Consider the following 18,069-nt stretch of genomic DNA (forward strand, 5'->3'; position numbering starts at 1 on the left):
TATTTTAAATGTTCCGGATGCTTTCTTAACCTAAAGGTGCTACAGCCAAGGTAAAGGATGGAGAAGACAATACTAACAAAAGGGCTGGGCCGGCCTTTAAAAACCGGGAGGCACTGGACTATACCCTTAACACGGAGCCCCGCCCCCAGGGAGTGGCGGCACGAAAGACCCCAGGCGGCACAGGAGCCCGCAAGCTGGAGCCCAAGCCCGACCCGGGCGGAGGCGTCCGTCACGTAAAGGTGCCACTTTCGGCCGCAGGGTAGTCGCTCGCTGCTGGGGCCGCGGCCGCCGCCGGCCAAGGGCAGGCCCCGCAGGAAGCTCTTCTGCCCTCCGCGCCTGCCCGCCCCGCAGCCCCATGTCTCTCTAGGGTCCGAGCGGGACGCCGCACCCGGGTCTGTGGCTTCCCCGCGCTCTCCCGCCCGCCTCTCCGTCTCCCCACCTCCCGCTTGCTGCGCCTACCTGCGGCCCCCACTCCGGCACGCGGCCTCCTGCGCCGGCGCGGCCGGAAACCAGAGGGGGCAGAGAGAGCGCGAGGCTGCCCCCTGGCGTCCGCCTCCCGCCGCGCACCTGGAGGCCCTCGCAGACAGGATTCCAGCCCCGGTGCGCCCACCGGTCTCCTCTCCTTGGCCTCTCTCTGAGTCCTTGAGGACAATGATGTGTTGACCTATTATTGCTTTAGTCTGGACGCCCAGCCTGGAGTTGCGTACAGTGGAGTGAAGCTATAAGATCTAAACCCTTCAAAAAGCTCCTGATCATTGCAAAGCGGTGGTCCCGAAGGGTGGTCCTCAGACCAGAAGCAGATGCTTCACGTCTCCAGGGAAATTTTTAAAAGTGCAAATTCTTGGCTCCATCCCAGACCTGGCGGCGGGTGGGGTCCAGCAATCTGTGCTTCTGGGTGATGCTGAAGACTCTGAAGGTTGAGAACCACTGGTGGAGGGGAAACTCAGGGGCTTAGCCTGCGCAGGAAAGCTGAGTTTCACGCATTCAAAGGGTGGCAGGCAAGAACTTTGACAAACGCCAAAGGAGGTGTACAGTACTGTCTGGAAAGGGGGAGGGAAGCTGGAAGGTCTCAGTGCATCGCACTGGCATCTGTACCTGATGGAAAAGTTTCAACATTGGAAGTTAGACTATATAACTTTTTGTGGGTTAAACTGGAAGTGCTATTTACTTCTACACGGACATATTTTCCAAGTTCAGAATCAAGAGTGTAATTTGATGCGGGTTAAAAACTGAACCTGTACTGGGAATCCGAACAACGAAAAGTAAAATAACTAGAAGCAACTTGCTTTCAAATTGGCAAATAGGAAAGAGAATGGTAATACCTACTGTTGATGTACAGAATCTAAAAGTTTCCCCACAGCCATATATTAGTGTAAATTTGTATAACCCATATCAATTCCTCCTATATATAAAGGGCTCTAGCAAATCCCATTTCTAGAAGTTTATCGTGCAGAAATAATTGAATACATGTGCAAGATGTACTGTATGAAGTGTTGTGGATAAGGAATGTTTACTGTAGAAACAAACCTAAATATTTAACAATAGGGCTTTCTGAAAGAGATTATATCTATGCAGCTGTTAAAAATGATGCTGTATAATGGGTACAGAGTTTCGATTTGAGAAGGTAAAAAAATTCAGGAGATGAATGGTAGTGGTGGTTGCACAAGATGAAGGCACATAATACCACTTAAAAACAGTTAAAATGGTAGGGATGCCTGGGTGGCTCAGTTGGTTAAACATCTGACTCTGGCTCGGGTCATAATCTCACATTTTGTGGGTTCAAACCCTGTGTTGGGTTCTGCGCTAATAGCGTGGAGCCTGTTTGGGATTCTCTCTCTCCCTCTCTCTCTGTCCCTCCCACATGCGTGCTCTCGCTCTCTCCCTCAAAATAAGTAAAATAACCATTAAAAAAAAATAGCATTGTTGGGAATGCAAGCTGGTGCAGCCAATCTGGAAAACATTATGGAGGTTCCTCAAAAAACTAAAAATAGAACAACCCTAGACCCAACAGTTGCACTACTAGGCATTTATCCAAGGGATACAGGTGTGCTGTTTTGAAGGGACACATGCACCCCCATGTTTATAGCAGCACTATCGGCAATAGCCAACATATGGAAAGAGCCCAAATGTCCATCAATGGATGAATGGATAAAGAAGATGTGATATATATACAATGGAGTATTACTCGGCAATCAAAAAGAATGAAATCTTGCCATTTGCAACTACGTGGATGGAACTGGAGGGTATTATGCTAAGTGAAATTAGTCAGAGAAAGACAAAAATCATATGACTTCACTCATGTGACGACTTTAAGAGACAAAACAGATGAAAATAATGGAAGGGAAACAAAAATAATATAAAAACAGGGAGGGGGACAAAACATAAGAGACTCATAAATATGGAGAACTGAGGGAGGGGTACTGGAGGGGTTGTGGGAGGGGGGATAGGCTAAATGGGTAAGGGCACTAAGGAATCTACTCTTGAAATCATTGTTGCACTATCTGCTAATTTGGATGTAAATTTAAAAAAAAAAAGAGCATTGCAATGGGGTGCTTGGATGGCACAGTTAAGTGTCCGACTTGAGCTCAAATCATGATCTCATGGTTCATGAGTTTGAGCCTCCCATTGGACTCTGTGCTGGTAGTGCAGAGCCTACTTGGGATTCTCTCTCTCTGCCTCATCCCTATTTGTGCTTTCTCTCAAAATAAATAAACTTTAAAAATGTTATTTAAAAAATACCACTGCAAAATATTTGAAAACTGAACTGATTTTGGAATGTAGCCACAGAGTGTTGTAACTTGTGACCCATACCTAACTATAGCAAATGCTTGCTAAAATAAAAACATTGACATTCTCCACAGGATTTAAATAAGAATTAGAGTCTCATAACATTCAAAACGCCCATAATATAGAAAATTACTAGGTGTATGAAGTATCCAAAAATCTCAATTTGCATGGGGAAAAACCATTGACAGTTACCAATGATGAGATGATACAGATATTGAGATTATCTGACGAAGACATTAAAACAGTTATACAAATGCTGAAACAATCATGGACACTCTAGAAACAAAAGTTAAAATAGAAAGTATTACAGGGCACCTGGGTGGCTCAGTTGGTTGACCATTCAACTCTCAATCTCAGTTCAGGTCATGATCCCAGGATTGTGGGATTGACCCCTGTGTCAGGTTCTACACTGAGCATAGAGCCTGCTTAAGGTTCTCTTTTCCCTCTGTCTCCTCTCCCCCCTGCTCATGCTCTCTCTCACTCTCTCTGTCTCAAATGAATTTTAAGAAATAGAAAGTATTGGTAAAGACGGGCACCCGAATGGCTCAGTCAGTTAAGCGGCTGACTTCGGCTCAGGTCATGATCTAAATGAATGGTGAATTCGAGCCCCACATCAGGCTCTCTGCTGTCAGCATGGAGCCCACTTTGGATCCTCTGTCCCCCCAGCCCCACCCCACTCCCACCTCTCTCAAAAATAAACATTAAAAAAAAAAAAGTATTGGTAAAGAAATAGAACTTAGGAAGAATTAAATAAACATTTTAGAACTGAAAAACATATAACTAAACAAATTCACTTTATAGATCCAATAGCAGAATGGAGATGACAGAGAAAGTCATTAAACTTGGAGACAGATTAATAGAAGTTGTTTAATCCGATCAACAACAGAGAGAAAAAGAGAAAAAAAATGAGGACCTCAGGCACCTGTAGGACAAACATAAAAGGTCTAACATTCTTGTCATCAGAGTCCCACAGGAAAAGAGAAAGTGCTGAAAAAATATTTGGAAATAATGGCTGAAAACATACCAAGTTTGGTAAAAAATTCAAGATCTAAGAAGCTAAGCAAGAAAAATAAATCCAAAGACACCCATGCCCAGACACATCAAAATCAAATTACTGAAAACAAGAGACAAATTAAAAAATTATAAAGCAGCCAGAGAGAAAGAGAGAAACCTATGGACAAACAACCATTCTAATGATAGATTTCTCATCTGAATTCATGAAGGCCAGAGGAAGTGGCATATTTTTTCAAGTGCTGCAAGAATTATAAACCCAGAATTCCATCCAGTGAAAATGTCCTTCAAGAATGAAGGTTAAATAAATATATTTTTAGATTAAGAAAAAATAATAAAATTTGCAACCAGAAGACCTACTCTAAAAGAATTAAACAGGGGCATCTGGATCGCTCAGTTAAGTGTCTGACTCTTGGTTTCAGCTCAGGTCATGATCTCACAGTTCATGAGATCAAGCGCCAAGTTTGGCTCCATGCTGACAGTACAGAACCTGCTTGGGATTCTCTCTCTGCCCCTCTCCTGCTCATGTTTTTTATCTCTCTCAAAACAAATAAACTTTTAAAAATTATTTTTTTAAAAAGAATTGCTTAAAGAAATGTCTTCACACAAAAGGGAAATGACAGAAGAAGGAAACTTGGAACATCAGAAATGAAAGAAGAGTAAAAGAAATGGTAAATAGCTGGGTAAATGTAACAGACTAGTCTTTTCTTGAATTCCTTAAAATGTTTGGCGGTTGAATGCACAAAATGTAAAATTGTCTGATGAGCTTCTTAATGTAAGTGGCTATAGTACAAAAGATAATTACAGTATAAATGGTGGAGGGTAAGGAGACCTATATGGTGGAAAGGTTTCTAGAGTCACCACTGAAAACAAAATAAAACCAAACAACTCAATCAGTAACAGAGGATAGCAGGAAAGTCTCCTCTAACACTTAGCAATTAAACACATTTCTATACAATCCATGGGTCAAAGATGCTGTCTCAAGAAGAGAAATCAGAAAATATTTGAGCTGAATGAAAACAGAAATACAAAATATCAAAATTTCCGAGAACAGTTAATGCAGTTGCTTGAGGAAAATGTATAGCATTAAAGGCGTAAACTGTGAAAGAAGGGTCTTGTATCAATCATCTATCCTTCTTCCTTAAAAGACTAGAGAAATTTGCTGAAAGCAGATCTTAAATGTTCTCACCACAAAAAAAGTGGTACGTGACATGATGGGTTTGTTAACTAACCTTAAATGTGGTAGTTCATCCCACAATATATACATTTATCAAATCATTATGTCGTATACCTTAACACACAATATTACTCATTAATGCTGGGGAAAATATTAGAATACACCAAATCAAGTAGAATGAAAGAAATAATGTGAGAGAATTCAGTGAAATTAAACATTTTCTATATCTTTTTTTTTTTAAGTTGGTTCAGACCCACTGACTTGATGTAATTGCCCATTAATGAGTTACAATCCAGTTTGAAAAACATTGATTTCTCTAGATGGAAATGATCCAGGGAAATGTTCTGGACTGTCCTGTTAATTTATAAGTTAGTATTTGGGATATAACCAATTGTAAAGTTTACAGCCTTATTAAAGGATGTAACTAGACAAATTTGTTCTCCTTTGTGAATCCTTCTTGACTCCATCAGGCAGATAATCTCTTCTGCTTCTTTGTCCCCAAATAGTATTTCAATAGCCAATAAACATTTTCAAGGTACCATGGTGCAGAGCATGCTGCTGGTCTCTCTCAAAATTGATGTCCCAGAGGACATAGTGGTGTCTTAATCTTGTCTAAGTCCAGCTTTTCTTAATGTGGGTAATATCTATTGACATTTACCATATTTGAAATTTCAATTTTTTATTAATTTATTAAAACAATAAACCTATTACATGTTAACAAAAATAACATTTTATAAAACCTGCATTTTCCAAATTAAACAGAAAAGTGGCAGTTTGCATTTTTGCAAATCTCTTTAGTCTAACTTAATAAGAGATATCTAGATCTTTGTATCTACTTCTACATTCAACTTGTTGCAATATAATGTGTAGGTTGAAGTCTATGAAGAAAATCCAGACTCATACACACATATATAGTTGGAAAGGGAATATTTTAATAGCCTTTTCAGAAGTTGTGATACCTCTGATACTCTGATACTCCACCAAAATCTGACAAGGGGTGGTTTTTCAAAGGTCAGTTGTAATGTGGAATCTGCAATCTTCTCTATGATTTATAATCTGAATGGATTGTTTATCTATGCATGATAACATCATGGATTGGTCATTTGGAAAACAATGGTTCTTTCAGTTATGTATCTCTCCCAATTGTTGACACATGTAAACAGTATCAAAATTCTTAAAAATTATTCACTTTAATTAATAACATGTTGATTTCATTTGAAATGTCTGTAATAGGTATTGGGAAGTTGCCAGCCTTACCGCGGTAGATTAAAATTTTCATTTGAAAACTCAAATTTTATCATTGGCAATAAACACTCAGTTGTTTCCTATGACAAACTGAAGTGACAAACTCTTCATTCATTTTGGAGAAAATGTATGCCAGCCACCCAAGTATGAGTAACCAGTTTATCAATTGTTCTTTCAAGTAAAAGTGGTGTTCATGAGAAGTGGCCTGTTTGGCCCACTTCACAATTGTACAAATGCTTTTCTTCAAGACAACCAGAAAGATATGCTTTATGCACAAACTCATTTGGTCACACAAAGTACTGAAAAGACAGAGTATTGTGAATAAAATATATAATTACTGACTCATCAAAGACATGTTTCAGTGAATATGTGGCAGTGAAGAATACAGCAACTACTGAGTACCACTGCCTTGTTTTGTAGTAAGGCACCAGCAGTTTTACCCACCATTGTTTTTGCACCAACAGTGCAAATCAGCAACACAGTGACAGTGTTAAGCAAGTAGTTCTGAACTAGCAGACTCCTCCACAGACGTGTTTGTTTTTTTTTTTTTTTTTTTAATGTTTATTTTTGAGAGAGAGAAAAACAGGGAAGGGGCAGAGAGAGAGGGAGACACAGAATATGAAGCAGACTCCAGGGTCTGAGCTGTTGGCACAGAGCCTGATGAGGGGCTCGAACTTGCGAACTGCAAGATCATGACCTGACCTGAAATCGGACGTTTAACTAACTGAGCCACCCAGGCGCCCCCTCCACAGACATGTTAATTGCTGGTCCAGTGAAAGGAGTGTGCTGCCAGGTCTATGTGTCCAGTTGTCCATTAAGGAGATGGTCCTCGTCAGGATTAGCAGAGCCTAAAATCATTATAATTTAAATCATAGAGCCTCCTCACCTGACCCCATGACCACGAAGCAATGTTTTAATAAATGAATTGCCACCTCAGGCAGAAAATAAAATGCCAAGTAACCAGGCTAATTCAACTGTGTCTGGTCTGCTTCACTTACATTTCTCAGTGTAAATTCTGCTTCTTATTAAACAGTCTTGATGAACTTTGTTGAGCCTATAACTCAGAATCCAATCAATTTTGGGACACCGATGAGATAGCTTCTGAGAGTAAATGCTATCTTGTAACTTCTCTGTAAGGTTTTTGTTCCGTATAACGCTTGAAATGGTCTACATTAAGAATGAGACTTCATATGACAATTTAAAGTATCAAATCAGATTTTTGAGTCTAAAACAGCAAAAAGATATGAAATGTTAAAAATATTATTTCCTAAATTCTTCAGAAGACTATCCTACTGTATATAAATTCCTTTAGTTGTAGTTTGGTGCTTTGAACACTGAACAAGAACTCTTTATTCAGAAAGTGAGATTTAATTATGCACAGGTACAGAGAACTAACCTGTTCAACACTTCACTCTACTCTGGCATGTCTTCCTGAACTGTAGAGGCTGGAAAGCTATAAACTACATTTGCCAGATTCCTTTGCAGTTCAGAGTTTTAGATGTCATTCAGGTTCTTTCTAATCTGACCCACCAAAGTGAGTGAGCCTGTAATTGGGAGCTGCACCATGTGGGAAGGGAAGCAGATGTGCCCATACGCAATGGGGCAGGGGTGCACAGTCCTGGAGTGGCAGCCTGTCAGCAGTTTCCTGATCCCGGCACAGGCAACAGCAATTCGATGGCCCAGTGCTACAGTGTGGCTGGGCCATGTATTTATGGAAGATCAGGTAATCATTCTGTGAGTTACTATATACCTTAATAAACCCTGTAGGACTAAACTGTCTTGAGTAGATTTTGTTGATGTCAAGAATTGACCAATTCAGGGCACCTTGGTGACTCAGTCAGTTAAGCATCTGACTTTGGCTCGGGTCATGATCTCAGTTTGTGGGTTCAAGCCCCACGTCGGGCTCTGGTGCTGTCAGCTCAGAGCCTGGAGCCTGCTTCAGATTCTGTGTCTCCCTCTCTCTGCCCCTCCCCCACTCATGTTCAGTGTCTCTGTGTCTCTCAAAAATAAATAAACGGTGAAAAAAATAATTTAAAGAACTGACCAATTCACATTCTAATAACGTTTTCTTTAACATAATCATGTTTCTGGTTTCTACAGTTCTATGACAGTATTTTCTTTCTCAGTGGCTCTTCTAAGCTGAGACAATGTCCCTTATACACACTTAAATGCTATTTAAAAAAACCAAAGTACTTTGTCATTGTTTTAGGATACATCTATCATTTTATTATAAAACCATTCTTTTGGCATTAGTTGGTTACAGTGATAGCAAGATACTGTGAGTGTGGCATAGCAGCTCTAATGTAACAACTGCATTCCCTGCTTCCTGAACCAAAATTTAAATTACCTTATATGCATTACATACAAGTTACCCGCACTCATTAATGCTGCAAATTCTGACGCATATACCCTGTAGGGAAGAGCTGATGCTAAGGGATTAGAACAAATGTTGGTAAGACTACAAAAGTTCCTGAACGGGACTTTGTTTCTTCTCCTTCCCCCACCAAATCACTTTGCTTAAGAAGAATCAAATTACTAGTCTGAATAGCAGCAGCACCCAAGGAGCATCACACTTAGTTCTTGTTAAAAAGCAATACCTGTGCACGTTTTATACCACAGGCAAAGGGAATGATCACTTTAGTTTTAAACTCCTGCATTAGAGTCTCTTAAAAAAATAAAATCATTCCATCGAGTTCTTCTAGATGGTGTTATTGCTGTACATTTGTTGGCGGGTCACTCTCCGTGCTGTGTTTGCTTTGAAGGGATCTTCCGATGTATCTCCAATATTCCTTTCTTATAGTGTCCTTTTCTTTAGCTAGGATTTCACACAACTGAAAACGAAAAACAAAAATTCTTTAAAGATAATGGAAATCAGTCTCTAGAGCAAATGCTTTCGAGCCAATACAGTTAAACTCAGATCATGTTCAAATGACCTACACCACTATAATTATATACTCTGTTCACTAGTAACCTGGGTTTTGCCCTGAACAGCAGAAATAGCCCTGCACTGAACTCCTGAGTGAACACATTGAAAAGGTCATGAATATAGCCACACTGGGTGAATTCTGAGACACCAAGAAGAAAAGCAGAGTCCCGACTGGCTTACCTCTAATGCTTTATTAAGAATGTCCTCCTTGTTGTCACATTGGTTTTCTAGCATGTCTTCATAGATATCCACGAGAAAGGCAATTAGGTAGGGGGAACTGTGACTTGGTTGTAAATCAAGTAACTGATTTAACAGATTGGGATATTTGGAAAGACCACGATCCTGTAAAATTCTGAAAGAAAAATTATCCTCAATTCTGACAAGAAAAGAACAAAAATAACAGAAAGTTCAAGAGAAAATGACCTCTGTAACATGCACAAGAGGAAACTTATTTTGAATGAAGCTGAAACTAAATGAAATTTTTAAATTATGTGTGAATTTTATCATGGATAATTACAAGTTGAGTACAATTAGTTAAAAACAATAATGAAACTTAAAAAGGATCATTTATTAACTCAAACTGCTACACAATTAAATCAGAAAATAAACACCTTCTTAACATTAAGAAGTGAAGGAAGAAAACAACAGAGATGTTTCTATTTCTTCTTAAGAAGGTTCCTTATTCAGGGGCACCTGGGTGGCTCAGTTGGTTAAGCATCCAACTTCGGCTCAGGTCATGATCTTGCAGTTTGTGGGTTCGAGTCCCGTGTCGGGCTCTGTGCTGACAGCTCAGAGCCTGGAGCCTGCTTCGGATTCTGTGTCTCCTTCTATCTATCTCTGATCTTCCCCCACTTATGCTGTCTCTTTCTTGTCTATCAAAAATAAATGTAAATAAAAAAATTTTTTTTAAAGAAGGTTCCTTATTCTTTTAGCTATCCAGATATTATAGGCCCCAACCCTGGACACATCAACAGATGTGACTGTGCTCTGTACTTTATGCTCTTTGGGCCTAGTTTCCAGGGAGACCTCTAAGCTCAATAAGCAGCCTGCTTATGTCAGTGGCCAGGCAAGTGAAATCTTGTCAATTTAAGGAATAAGACTTCTAATAGATCTCTAGAAATGAAAACAGAAATGCTGGCTATCCATCTGTGCAATGTGCTTATAAATAGTTTGCTTTGCCTTTATTACATTCCTCAGCCAAACAGAAACTAGGTGTCTAGGTATGTATATCCCATTCTTTGACATAAAGACTACAGGACTCATAAATACAATTAAAATTGTATTATTGTTTAGTCATGGACTATTCTTTAATTTTTTTTTTTTTTAATGTTTATTTTTTGAGAGAGAGAGCATGAGCAGGGAAAGGGCAGAGAGAAAGGGGAGACAGAGGATCCAAAGCAAGCTGAGCTGTCAGCACAGAGCCCAATGTGGGGCTTGAACTCACGAACTGTGGGATCATGACCTGAGCCGAAGTCAGATGCTCAACCGACTGAGCTACCCAGACTCAATTATTATCCAGGTGTTCTTAGGCACATTATAGAACTATTCTGAACCCTAGTCATGGACTATTCTAAAAACTATGATGGTATGTACTTGGGAGGTGAAGAGAAGGATAGAAGGCACTGTTGGGTGTTACTGTCTAACAGTTACACTTCCCTTAGATCCAGAAAAATGGAAAATTCTTTAGTATCCTTTAGAATCTGATTAATGGAACATATTCCATGATACATCATATTAGCAGTTGTTTTAATACAAAACAATACAAAACAACCTCTTACCCTTTCAAATAGTTCCAAGCACTTTCATTATGTGGTACTAGTTTGATCATTTCCAACGTGTACCTAGAAGAAAATAAATACGTGTATAATTTGAAAAGCAGTGCAATAACTAGAAACAGTTTTCTAAGATTGTAGCAGAGCTTGGATATGTGCTTTCATTTATCTTATTAGGCTGTGACTAGGTCTAGGACTTATATCTACATTAGACAGAATCCCTCAAATCTGCAGGAATCAATTCATATTTATGTAGTTCCTCCCTCCTGGAAGTCTGTACCCAGTTCTAGGAAGGGACACCTAACTAATATGAAGGCTCAACTCACAATAGGAAAAGAAATTGATGTGGAAGATTTCCTTTAATATAGGCTTTCCCTTTGAAGAAAATGTCAGCTAAAACAGGTTTTCCTCTTATTGGTAAAGAAATCTTGAAAAGTCTAAGATCTATATATGCCCAACAAATCATAAGTCATTCAAAAAGAAGAACTACATAATCTCAGGAACTGTGATAAAAAATAAGACAGCATGGAAATTATATAGACAGAATAAAAATGAGAAACCAACACAAATGTATATTTCTTATATTCTAAAAGATGTGATTATATATCTTATATTCTAACCATGATGTGATTACCAGTCAGAATGGTAATTCTTTCCCTTTAACCAGGTTATTAACTATAATTCGGATCCAATTACAACAAATTCCAAGAGTTACAGAACTAAGCTTTACTACACACTTGCTCAAATAAGTTACCAAAATTTAGTAATCTTGGTTTTATTGCAATGCCATTAGGATAGTATTTTTTTTTTTCACAGCGAGTACAGGAGTCCCCCTTTATCTGCAGAGGATAGGCTCCCAAACTCTCAGTAGATGCCTGAACCACAGAGTATCAAATCCTTTATACTAGGTTTTTTCCTATACATACATACCTATGATAAGGTTTAGTTTATAGACACCAAGAGATTAACAATAAAATGAACAATTATAACAATATACTCATTGTAATAAAAGTTATATGAATGTGGTCTCACTCAAAATATCTTACTAGACTGTACTCATCCTTCTTGTGATGATGTAAGATAATAAAATGCTACATGATGGGGTGCCTGGGTGGCTCAGTCAGTTAAGCGTCCGACCTCAGGTCATGATCTCACAGTCTGTGAGTTCGAGCTCCACTTTGGACTCTGTGCTGACAGCTCAGAGCCTCAAGCCTGCTTCAGGTTCTGTGTCTCCCTCTCTCTGCTTCTCCCCCTGCTCACACTCTGTCTCTCTCTCTCAAAAAAAGACAGAAAATTTTTTTTAAATGCTACATGATAAGATGAAGGTAAAGGACAGGCATTGTGACAGAGCAGTAGACTATACTACCTAATGTCTCACCATACATATGTCATCAGGAAGATCATGTTTCTGGATCTGATGGCTGACCACAAGTAACTGAAACCATGGAAAGTGAAACCACATGTAAAGGGGGCGGCGAGGGACTATTGTAATAATAAACTCACTCAGCACTATGAAAAGGTTTTTTTCCAACATTTTTACATGACCTAATGTTTCCAGTTATTTTTAAAACCATGTCCCTGCATGTCTTCACTAGTCATTGTAGACTATTAATTTCACTTTGGCAATACCTGAAGGATTTTATTTATATATACATGCACTAAACTATTATCTGTATTAATAGTTAAAACATGGGCTTTGAGGTCAGAAAGCCTAGCTTCTAATAGCCCCATCAATTATTATCCAGGTGCTCTTAGGCACATTATAGAACTATTGTGAACTTCAAGTTCTTCATCAGATATCTCACAGTGTAATTATGAAAATTAAATAAAAATTCCTGCATGTAGTAAATGCTTAATAAATGGTAACTATTATTAATAGTACTAGTGGACTGTGTACTCCTAGAAATATGGCCAGGATATATTAAATAAAAAAGAGCAATGTGTATAATACCATTGCCTACATTGCTGTAATACATGTTTGCAAATATATTTAATAAGGTTTGGAAGGATTCACACTAATTGTAGCTCACTCTAAACAATGGGGTATGAGAAGAGAGAGAATAAGAGATTTTGATATTTTACTTTATGTAATCCAGTACAATTTCCCCCTACAACTAGACTGCATTCCTTTTATAACAAAAGGAAAAGAACAAATCATCAGGTACACCTATATTCTTTAGAGTTAAAAAATTTAGTTAACACAACTAATTCTAGATAACTACAGCTCTTTAAGCACTTTCTTTTATCTGCATTAATGGTAACACCTTAAATATGGAAAATTTTTAGATTATTTTTTTAAACAATTTTTTAAAGATTATTATTATTATTTTTTTTTTTTTGAGACAGAGCACATGTACAAGTGAGGGAGGAGCAGAGGAAGAGGGAGAGAGAGGATCTTTAAGTAGGCTCCATGCCTAATGCAGAGCTCGATCTCACCACTGTGAGATCATGACCTGGGCCAAAATCAAGTCAGATGCTTAACTGACTGAGCCACCCAAGTGCCCCTAAAGATTTTATTTTTAAATAATCTCTATACCCACAACCCTGCAATCAAGAGTCACATGCTCTACCGACCGAGCCAACCGGGCAAACCCCCTGGAAATCTCATAGATTCTTGACTGATTATTTCTATTTGGTAATAGAAACCCAGTAACCTGCCTTTGAAGGCTATGAGAAGTTCCCACTTTCCACTCTTCATACTCAGTTTTTAAGTATCTTATTACATCTAGCCTAATGAAGTACACTATGATAAATAAGGAATATGAAATTCCTAATTATTAATTGGATTAATTTAAGGAAGAATAACCTGAAGCATTCTACCTTTTGGCAAGAAAGCTACTGAACTCTACAAAAAAGATGACACTTTGCTGTCCTTTAGAGTACTTTTGTCCTAATCCTCACAACAGAGTATCAACTCTAAAAGAAAAAAAAGTAATATATTAAGGGCTGGATGATGAGTCCGAATTTTCTCTACTCAAGTCCCAGTATTTACATTTAAGAATAATATGATTATTTCAGTAAGTTCACTGTTCAGTAAGTTCATTGATCCCTTAGATCAATACTATTCAACAGAGATGAAAATGTTCTTTATATGTGCTCTCCAATATAGTTAGTAATCATTAGCCACATATGGATCCGGAACCCCTGAGATGTGATTCATACAACTGAGGAACTGAATTATGTGATTTTAATTAATTTGAATTTAAGCAGCCATATGTGGCTAGTGACTACCATATTGGACAGTGCAGCTTTGGAGAACAGAACAGTAAAAAGAAAGTGTAAGATGTTTTTGAGGGGTATGTGGCTGCTCCAGAAAGACGCCTGAAACAGAGAGTTAATGCAGGACACTTAATTATAAACCATTCTTTTTTTTTAATTTAAATCACCAGAACCTTATATAGAACACAAAAGAAAAGCCAGCTGCCCTGATCCAAAGAGAAGTAATGGCAAAGGAGATAAAAGCAGATGGTCATAAAAATCAGCTCTTCCCAGGAGCTGTTAAAACAACTTTTACCTTTTTTTTCTTTTCTTTTTTTAAAGTAAACTCTAGGCCAACGTGGGGCTTGAACTCACAACCCTGAGAGCAGGAGTCACATGCTCTGGGCCCCTGGGTGGCTAGGTCAGTTGAGGATCCAATTTCAGCTCAGGTCATGATCTTGCAGTTCCTGAGTTCGGACCCCACATCAGGCTTGCTGCTCTTAGTGCGGAGCCTGCTTGGGATCCTCTGTCTCTCTCTCCCTCCATCTCTCCCCTGCTTGTGCTCTCTCAAAAATAAATAAACATTAAAAAAACAAGAGTCACATGCTCTACTAATTGATCCAGCCAGGTGCCCCTAAAACAACTTTTATAATTAAAATGGTAAGTATGTTCTCATCAGGCTATAAAAACAATAAATATATTCAAATTTAAAACAGACATTAAGACAAAATAGACAAAGTCAGAAAAGAGGTGGCTATTAATGTTTATGGATATTAATATTCATGCCAATTCATAAATTCTCTTTTAACAGCTTTTTGTATGCTAAAGTAGTAGTTCTCAACTGCAGATGGTTTTGCCCCACAGGGGACATTTGGCAACATCTGCGGACATTTTTGTCACAGCTTGGGGCAGGGGTTTTCTACTGATATAATAGGGCATAGTGCCTGGGTGGCTCAGTCGGTTGAGCATCTGACTTCAGTTCAGGTCATGATCTCGCTGTTCATGAGTTCGAGCCCCACATTGGGCTCTGCGCTGACAGCTCAGAGCCTGGATCCAGCTTCAGATTCTGTGTCTCCCTCTCTCTCTCTCTCTCTCTCAAAAATAAACAAACATTGAAAAAAAAAAAGGCATAAAGGCCAGGAATGCTATAAAAACCCTACAACATACAGGACAGCTCCCTACAACAAAGACTTATCCTGCTCTAAACTCTGCACAGTAGAGTAACATGGCCTATAGGGACTATTATCTAAAGGTCACCAGAATTTAATAAAATACATTGTTGTTGTTGTTGTTGTTTTACATTGCAATATTGGTTTCAGAAGTAGAATTCAGTGACTCATCACTTACATATAATACCCAGTGCTCATCACAAGTGCCTTCCTTAATACCCAACACCCATCTAGCCCATCTCCTACCTACCTCCCTCCATCAACCCTCATTGTGTTCTATATCAAGAGCCTCTGAGATCGTTTTAAAATAAAGCTTCCTAGACACTATGAAATCTGACTTCTTCTCAATCTCTAGTAGTTAACGATATTTCAAGAAATGTAAGACACTACAAAGTAGACGTATACTAGAGTATCTGTAAATTTGTCATTATAGACTTCATCCATGTATTCTGTCCTACTAGTTCCATGAGGGCAGGATCAGGAGCAGTCTTTTTTTATTTTAATTTTTTTTCAATGTTTATATTTTTAGAGAGACAGAGAGACAGAGCACAAGCTAGGGAGGAACAGAGAGGGAGACACAGAATCCAAAGCAGGCTCCAGGCTTTGAGCTGACAGCATACAGCCTGATGTAGGGCTTGAACCCATGATCTGTGAGATCATGACCTGGGCCGAAGTCGGACGCTTAACCAACTGAGCCGCCCAGGTGCCCGAGGAGCAGTCTTGATCTTTGCTGTAACCCCAATGCTTGAGACCTGACAGGTACACAAATGTTCTTTTAATGAGTGAACAAGTGAAGATTACTAACTGGACTTCTCTCTCCAATATAGCACGATCATTATAGCCAGTGGTGTTAGAAATTACGAAGTATCTTTGGTTCCAGACAGAGTTATTTCTCACATCCTCTTTGAGAAGTTGGTCTACATACTGCAGTTCATTATCCCAAAGTTTAAATTCCTAAGAGAAAATACAGAATATCCAATTAGAAATGTCCCATTATTTTTTAAGATTTTATTTTCAATAAAATCACTCAAAGTGGGGCTCGAACTCACAATCCCGAGATCAAGAGTCACATGCTCTACCGACTGAGCCACCCAGGCACCCCTAGAAATGTCCCATTATTAATAAAAAATAAAATTTCAGCAGAGCTAGGTAGAACTGAAGATGTGGGTGGGACTCATCACATAGTTGGAGGAAAGTGCTAGTTGCAGGTCAAGGAAATGAAGGGGGGAAAGAAAAGTCATCAAAGACAAGGGAACGGTCACAAGGAAGGAAAGAAATTTTAGGAAGACAAAGCAAAGTGTCCTGTAATTCAGTACCATCTTCTTGAGAACAATTTAGATACCAAGAGGCATGTTTATACTATTTAAATAGACCCAAGAATTACTCTAAAGGACTAAATCACAGGCAAAAAAAAGGCATTATGTAACTAAATGCTTACGCATTGTTTAAGGTGAAAATTTAGAGGGGAAAAAACCCAAACTCAGTAATAATAAAATGATAAACTATAGTAAAGTGTATTAATTTGATGGATTTGATATGAATATATAATATTAAGTAAAAGGGAATATTAAAAATGCTTATATATGATAAAACTACATTAAAATACATGTGGAGAAATATACAAAACTGGATTTAGATATAAACTTTTACATTATGGAGCTGTTTTAGTAAAAAAAAGATCATAGGGAGAAGAGAAACAATAAAGATAATTAAGAAAATAAATGAAATGGTCAAAATTTACAAATGTGGCAAAAATTGGGGATAATTATGAAAAAAGCCAATGGAGTTATACTTCTTATTTGATACTGGCAAAAAGGTAGAATTTCATAAAAAAATACCAAAAATCTTTAGAAAATTTATCCCTTTAAACAAATTTAGAAAAGTTTAAATTTTTAAGTAAAAAAAAGAATTTTGTGAAATCCTCTTGGTATAATGAATAGTGCACAAAGTAGCAATCACTGGAAAAAATTCATAGGAAACAACACTAGAATTGTTTGATAGAATAAATAAAATGCCCAGAGTGGGAGTTTTAACTATTCTCTACTATTCAGGATTTAGCATAAAATTTTAACAAGTGGGCAGAAATAAAATACTATTATTGTAACATCATATTCCAAACTGTATGTATGCAAAACCCCAGTAGGTAAAATGCCCTTGTTAATTAAAATAATACAGTTATATTAAAAAATTACAACTACATTTTCTATTCAACTTGCTAGCAAATATAAAATGGGATGCAAATTCAATCTAAAAAATATAAAAATTACTATTACTCTTCTTTAATATGAAGCTACTTACCAACATATCTTGAAAGGTTATAAAATTAATCAACATGAAGGATGTCAGGTTTAATTAAGTATCTTAATAATTCTTAGTCATTGTAATTGTGGGTAATGATCTATATGTGTGTTTCAGTTCAGGAGTATACTTATATTCAACAGTAATTTTAATTATTTAATTCAGGTAAAACAATCTGAAAAACACTGTAACAAGAAAGGCAATACCTGAATAACCCACTGTCGATGTTGCCAGGCATGATAATTCTTCGCATCCTGATTAAGAATATCAGCAATAAACTCTAGCTCCTGAGATGGATCTTTTAGCCATTCCACTAATACTCGCCTATGATGCCTAAGGCCGGGAAAAGAAAGAGGTTTTGTGTTAATGTATCCAAGAACTAAAGTATCAACTGCACGTATTGTATTAGGCGATGTGGAGGGACACTCAAAAAAAACAGAAATTCACCTTTAATTCTCAAGATTCTACTGGAGAGAAAAGGTAACA

At 38.0% G+C, this 18,069-nt stretch overlaps 1 protein-coding gene across 1 annotated transcript in view; it reads right to left on the reverse strand.

Annotated features, from left to right (window-relative positions):
- FNTA (farnesyltransferase, CAAX box, alpha) overlaps positions 1 to 18,069 on the reverse strand; it is a 38,857-nt gene that overhangs the window by 424 nt on the left and 20,364 nt on the right. Inside the window, exons 5-10 of the mRNA XM_019440633.2 lie at positions 17,790 to 17,916; positions 16,091 to 16,239; positions 10,925 to 10,987; positions 9,327 to 9,498; positions 7,219 to 9,051; positions 460 to 1,095 (exon numbers count right to left, since the gene is read on the reverse strand). Coding sequence (XP_019296178.1) covers positions 8,929 to 9,051; positions 9,327 to 9,498; positions 10,925 to 10,987; positions 16,091 to 16,239; positions 17,790 to 17,916 — 634 coding nt within the window. The 3' untranslated portion in view covers positions 460 to 1,095; positions 7,219 to 8,928. The remainder of the gene's footprint in view (positions 1 to 459; positions 1,096 to 7,218; positions 9,052 to 9,326; positions 9,499 to 10,924; positions 10,988 to 16,090; positions 16,240 to 17,789; positions 17,917 to 18,069) is intronic.

The sequence above is a fragment of the Panthera pardus genome, unplaced genomic scaffold, assembly GCF_024362965.1.
Source record: "Panthera pardus isolate Hobbes unplaced genomic scaffold, ASM2436296v1 HiC_scaffold_13, whole genome shotgun sequence".
Classification (NCBI taxonomy): domain Eukaryota; kingdom Metazoa; phylum Chordata; class Mammalia; order Carnivora; family Felidae; genus Panthera; species Panthera pardus.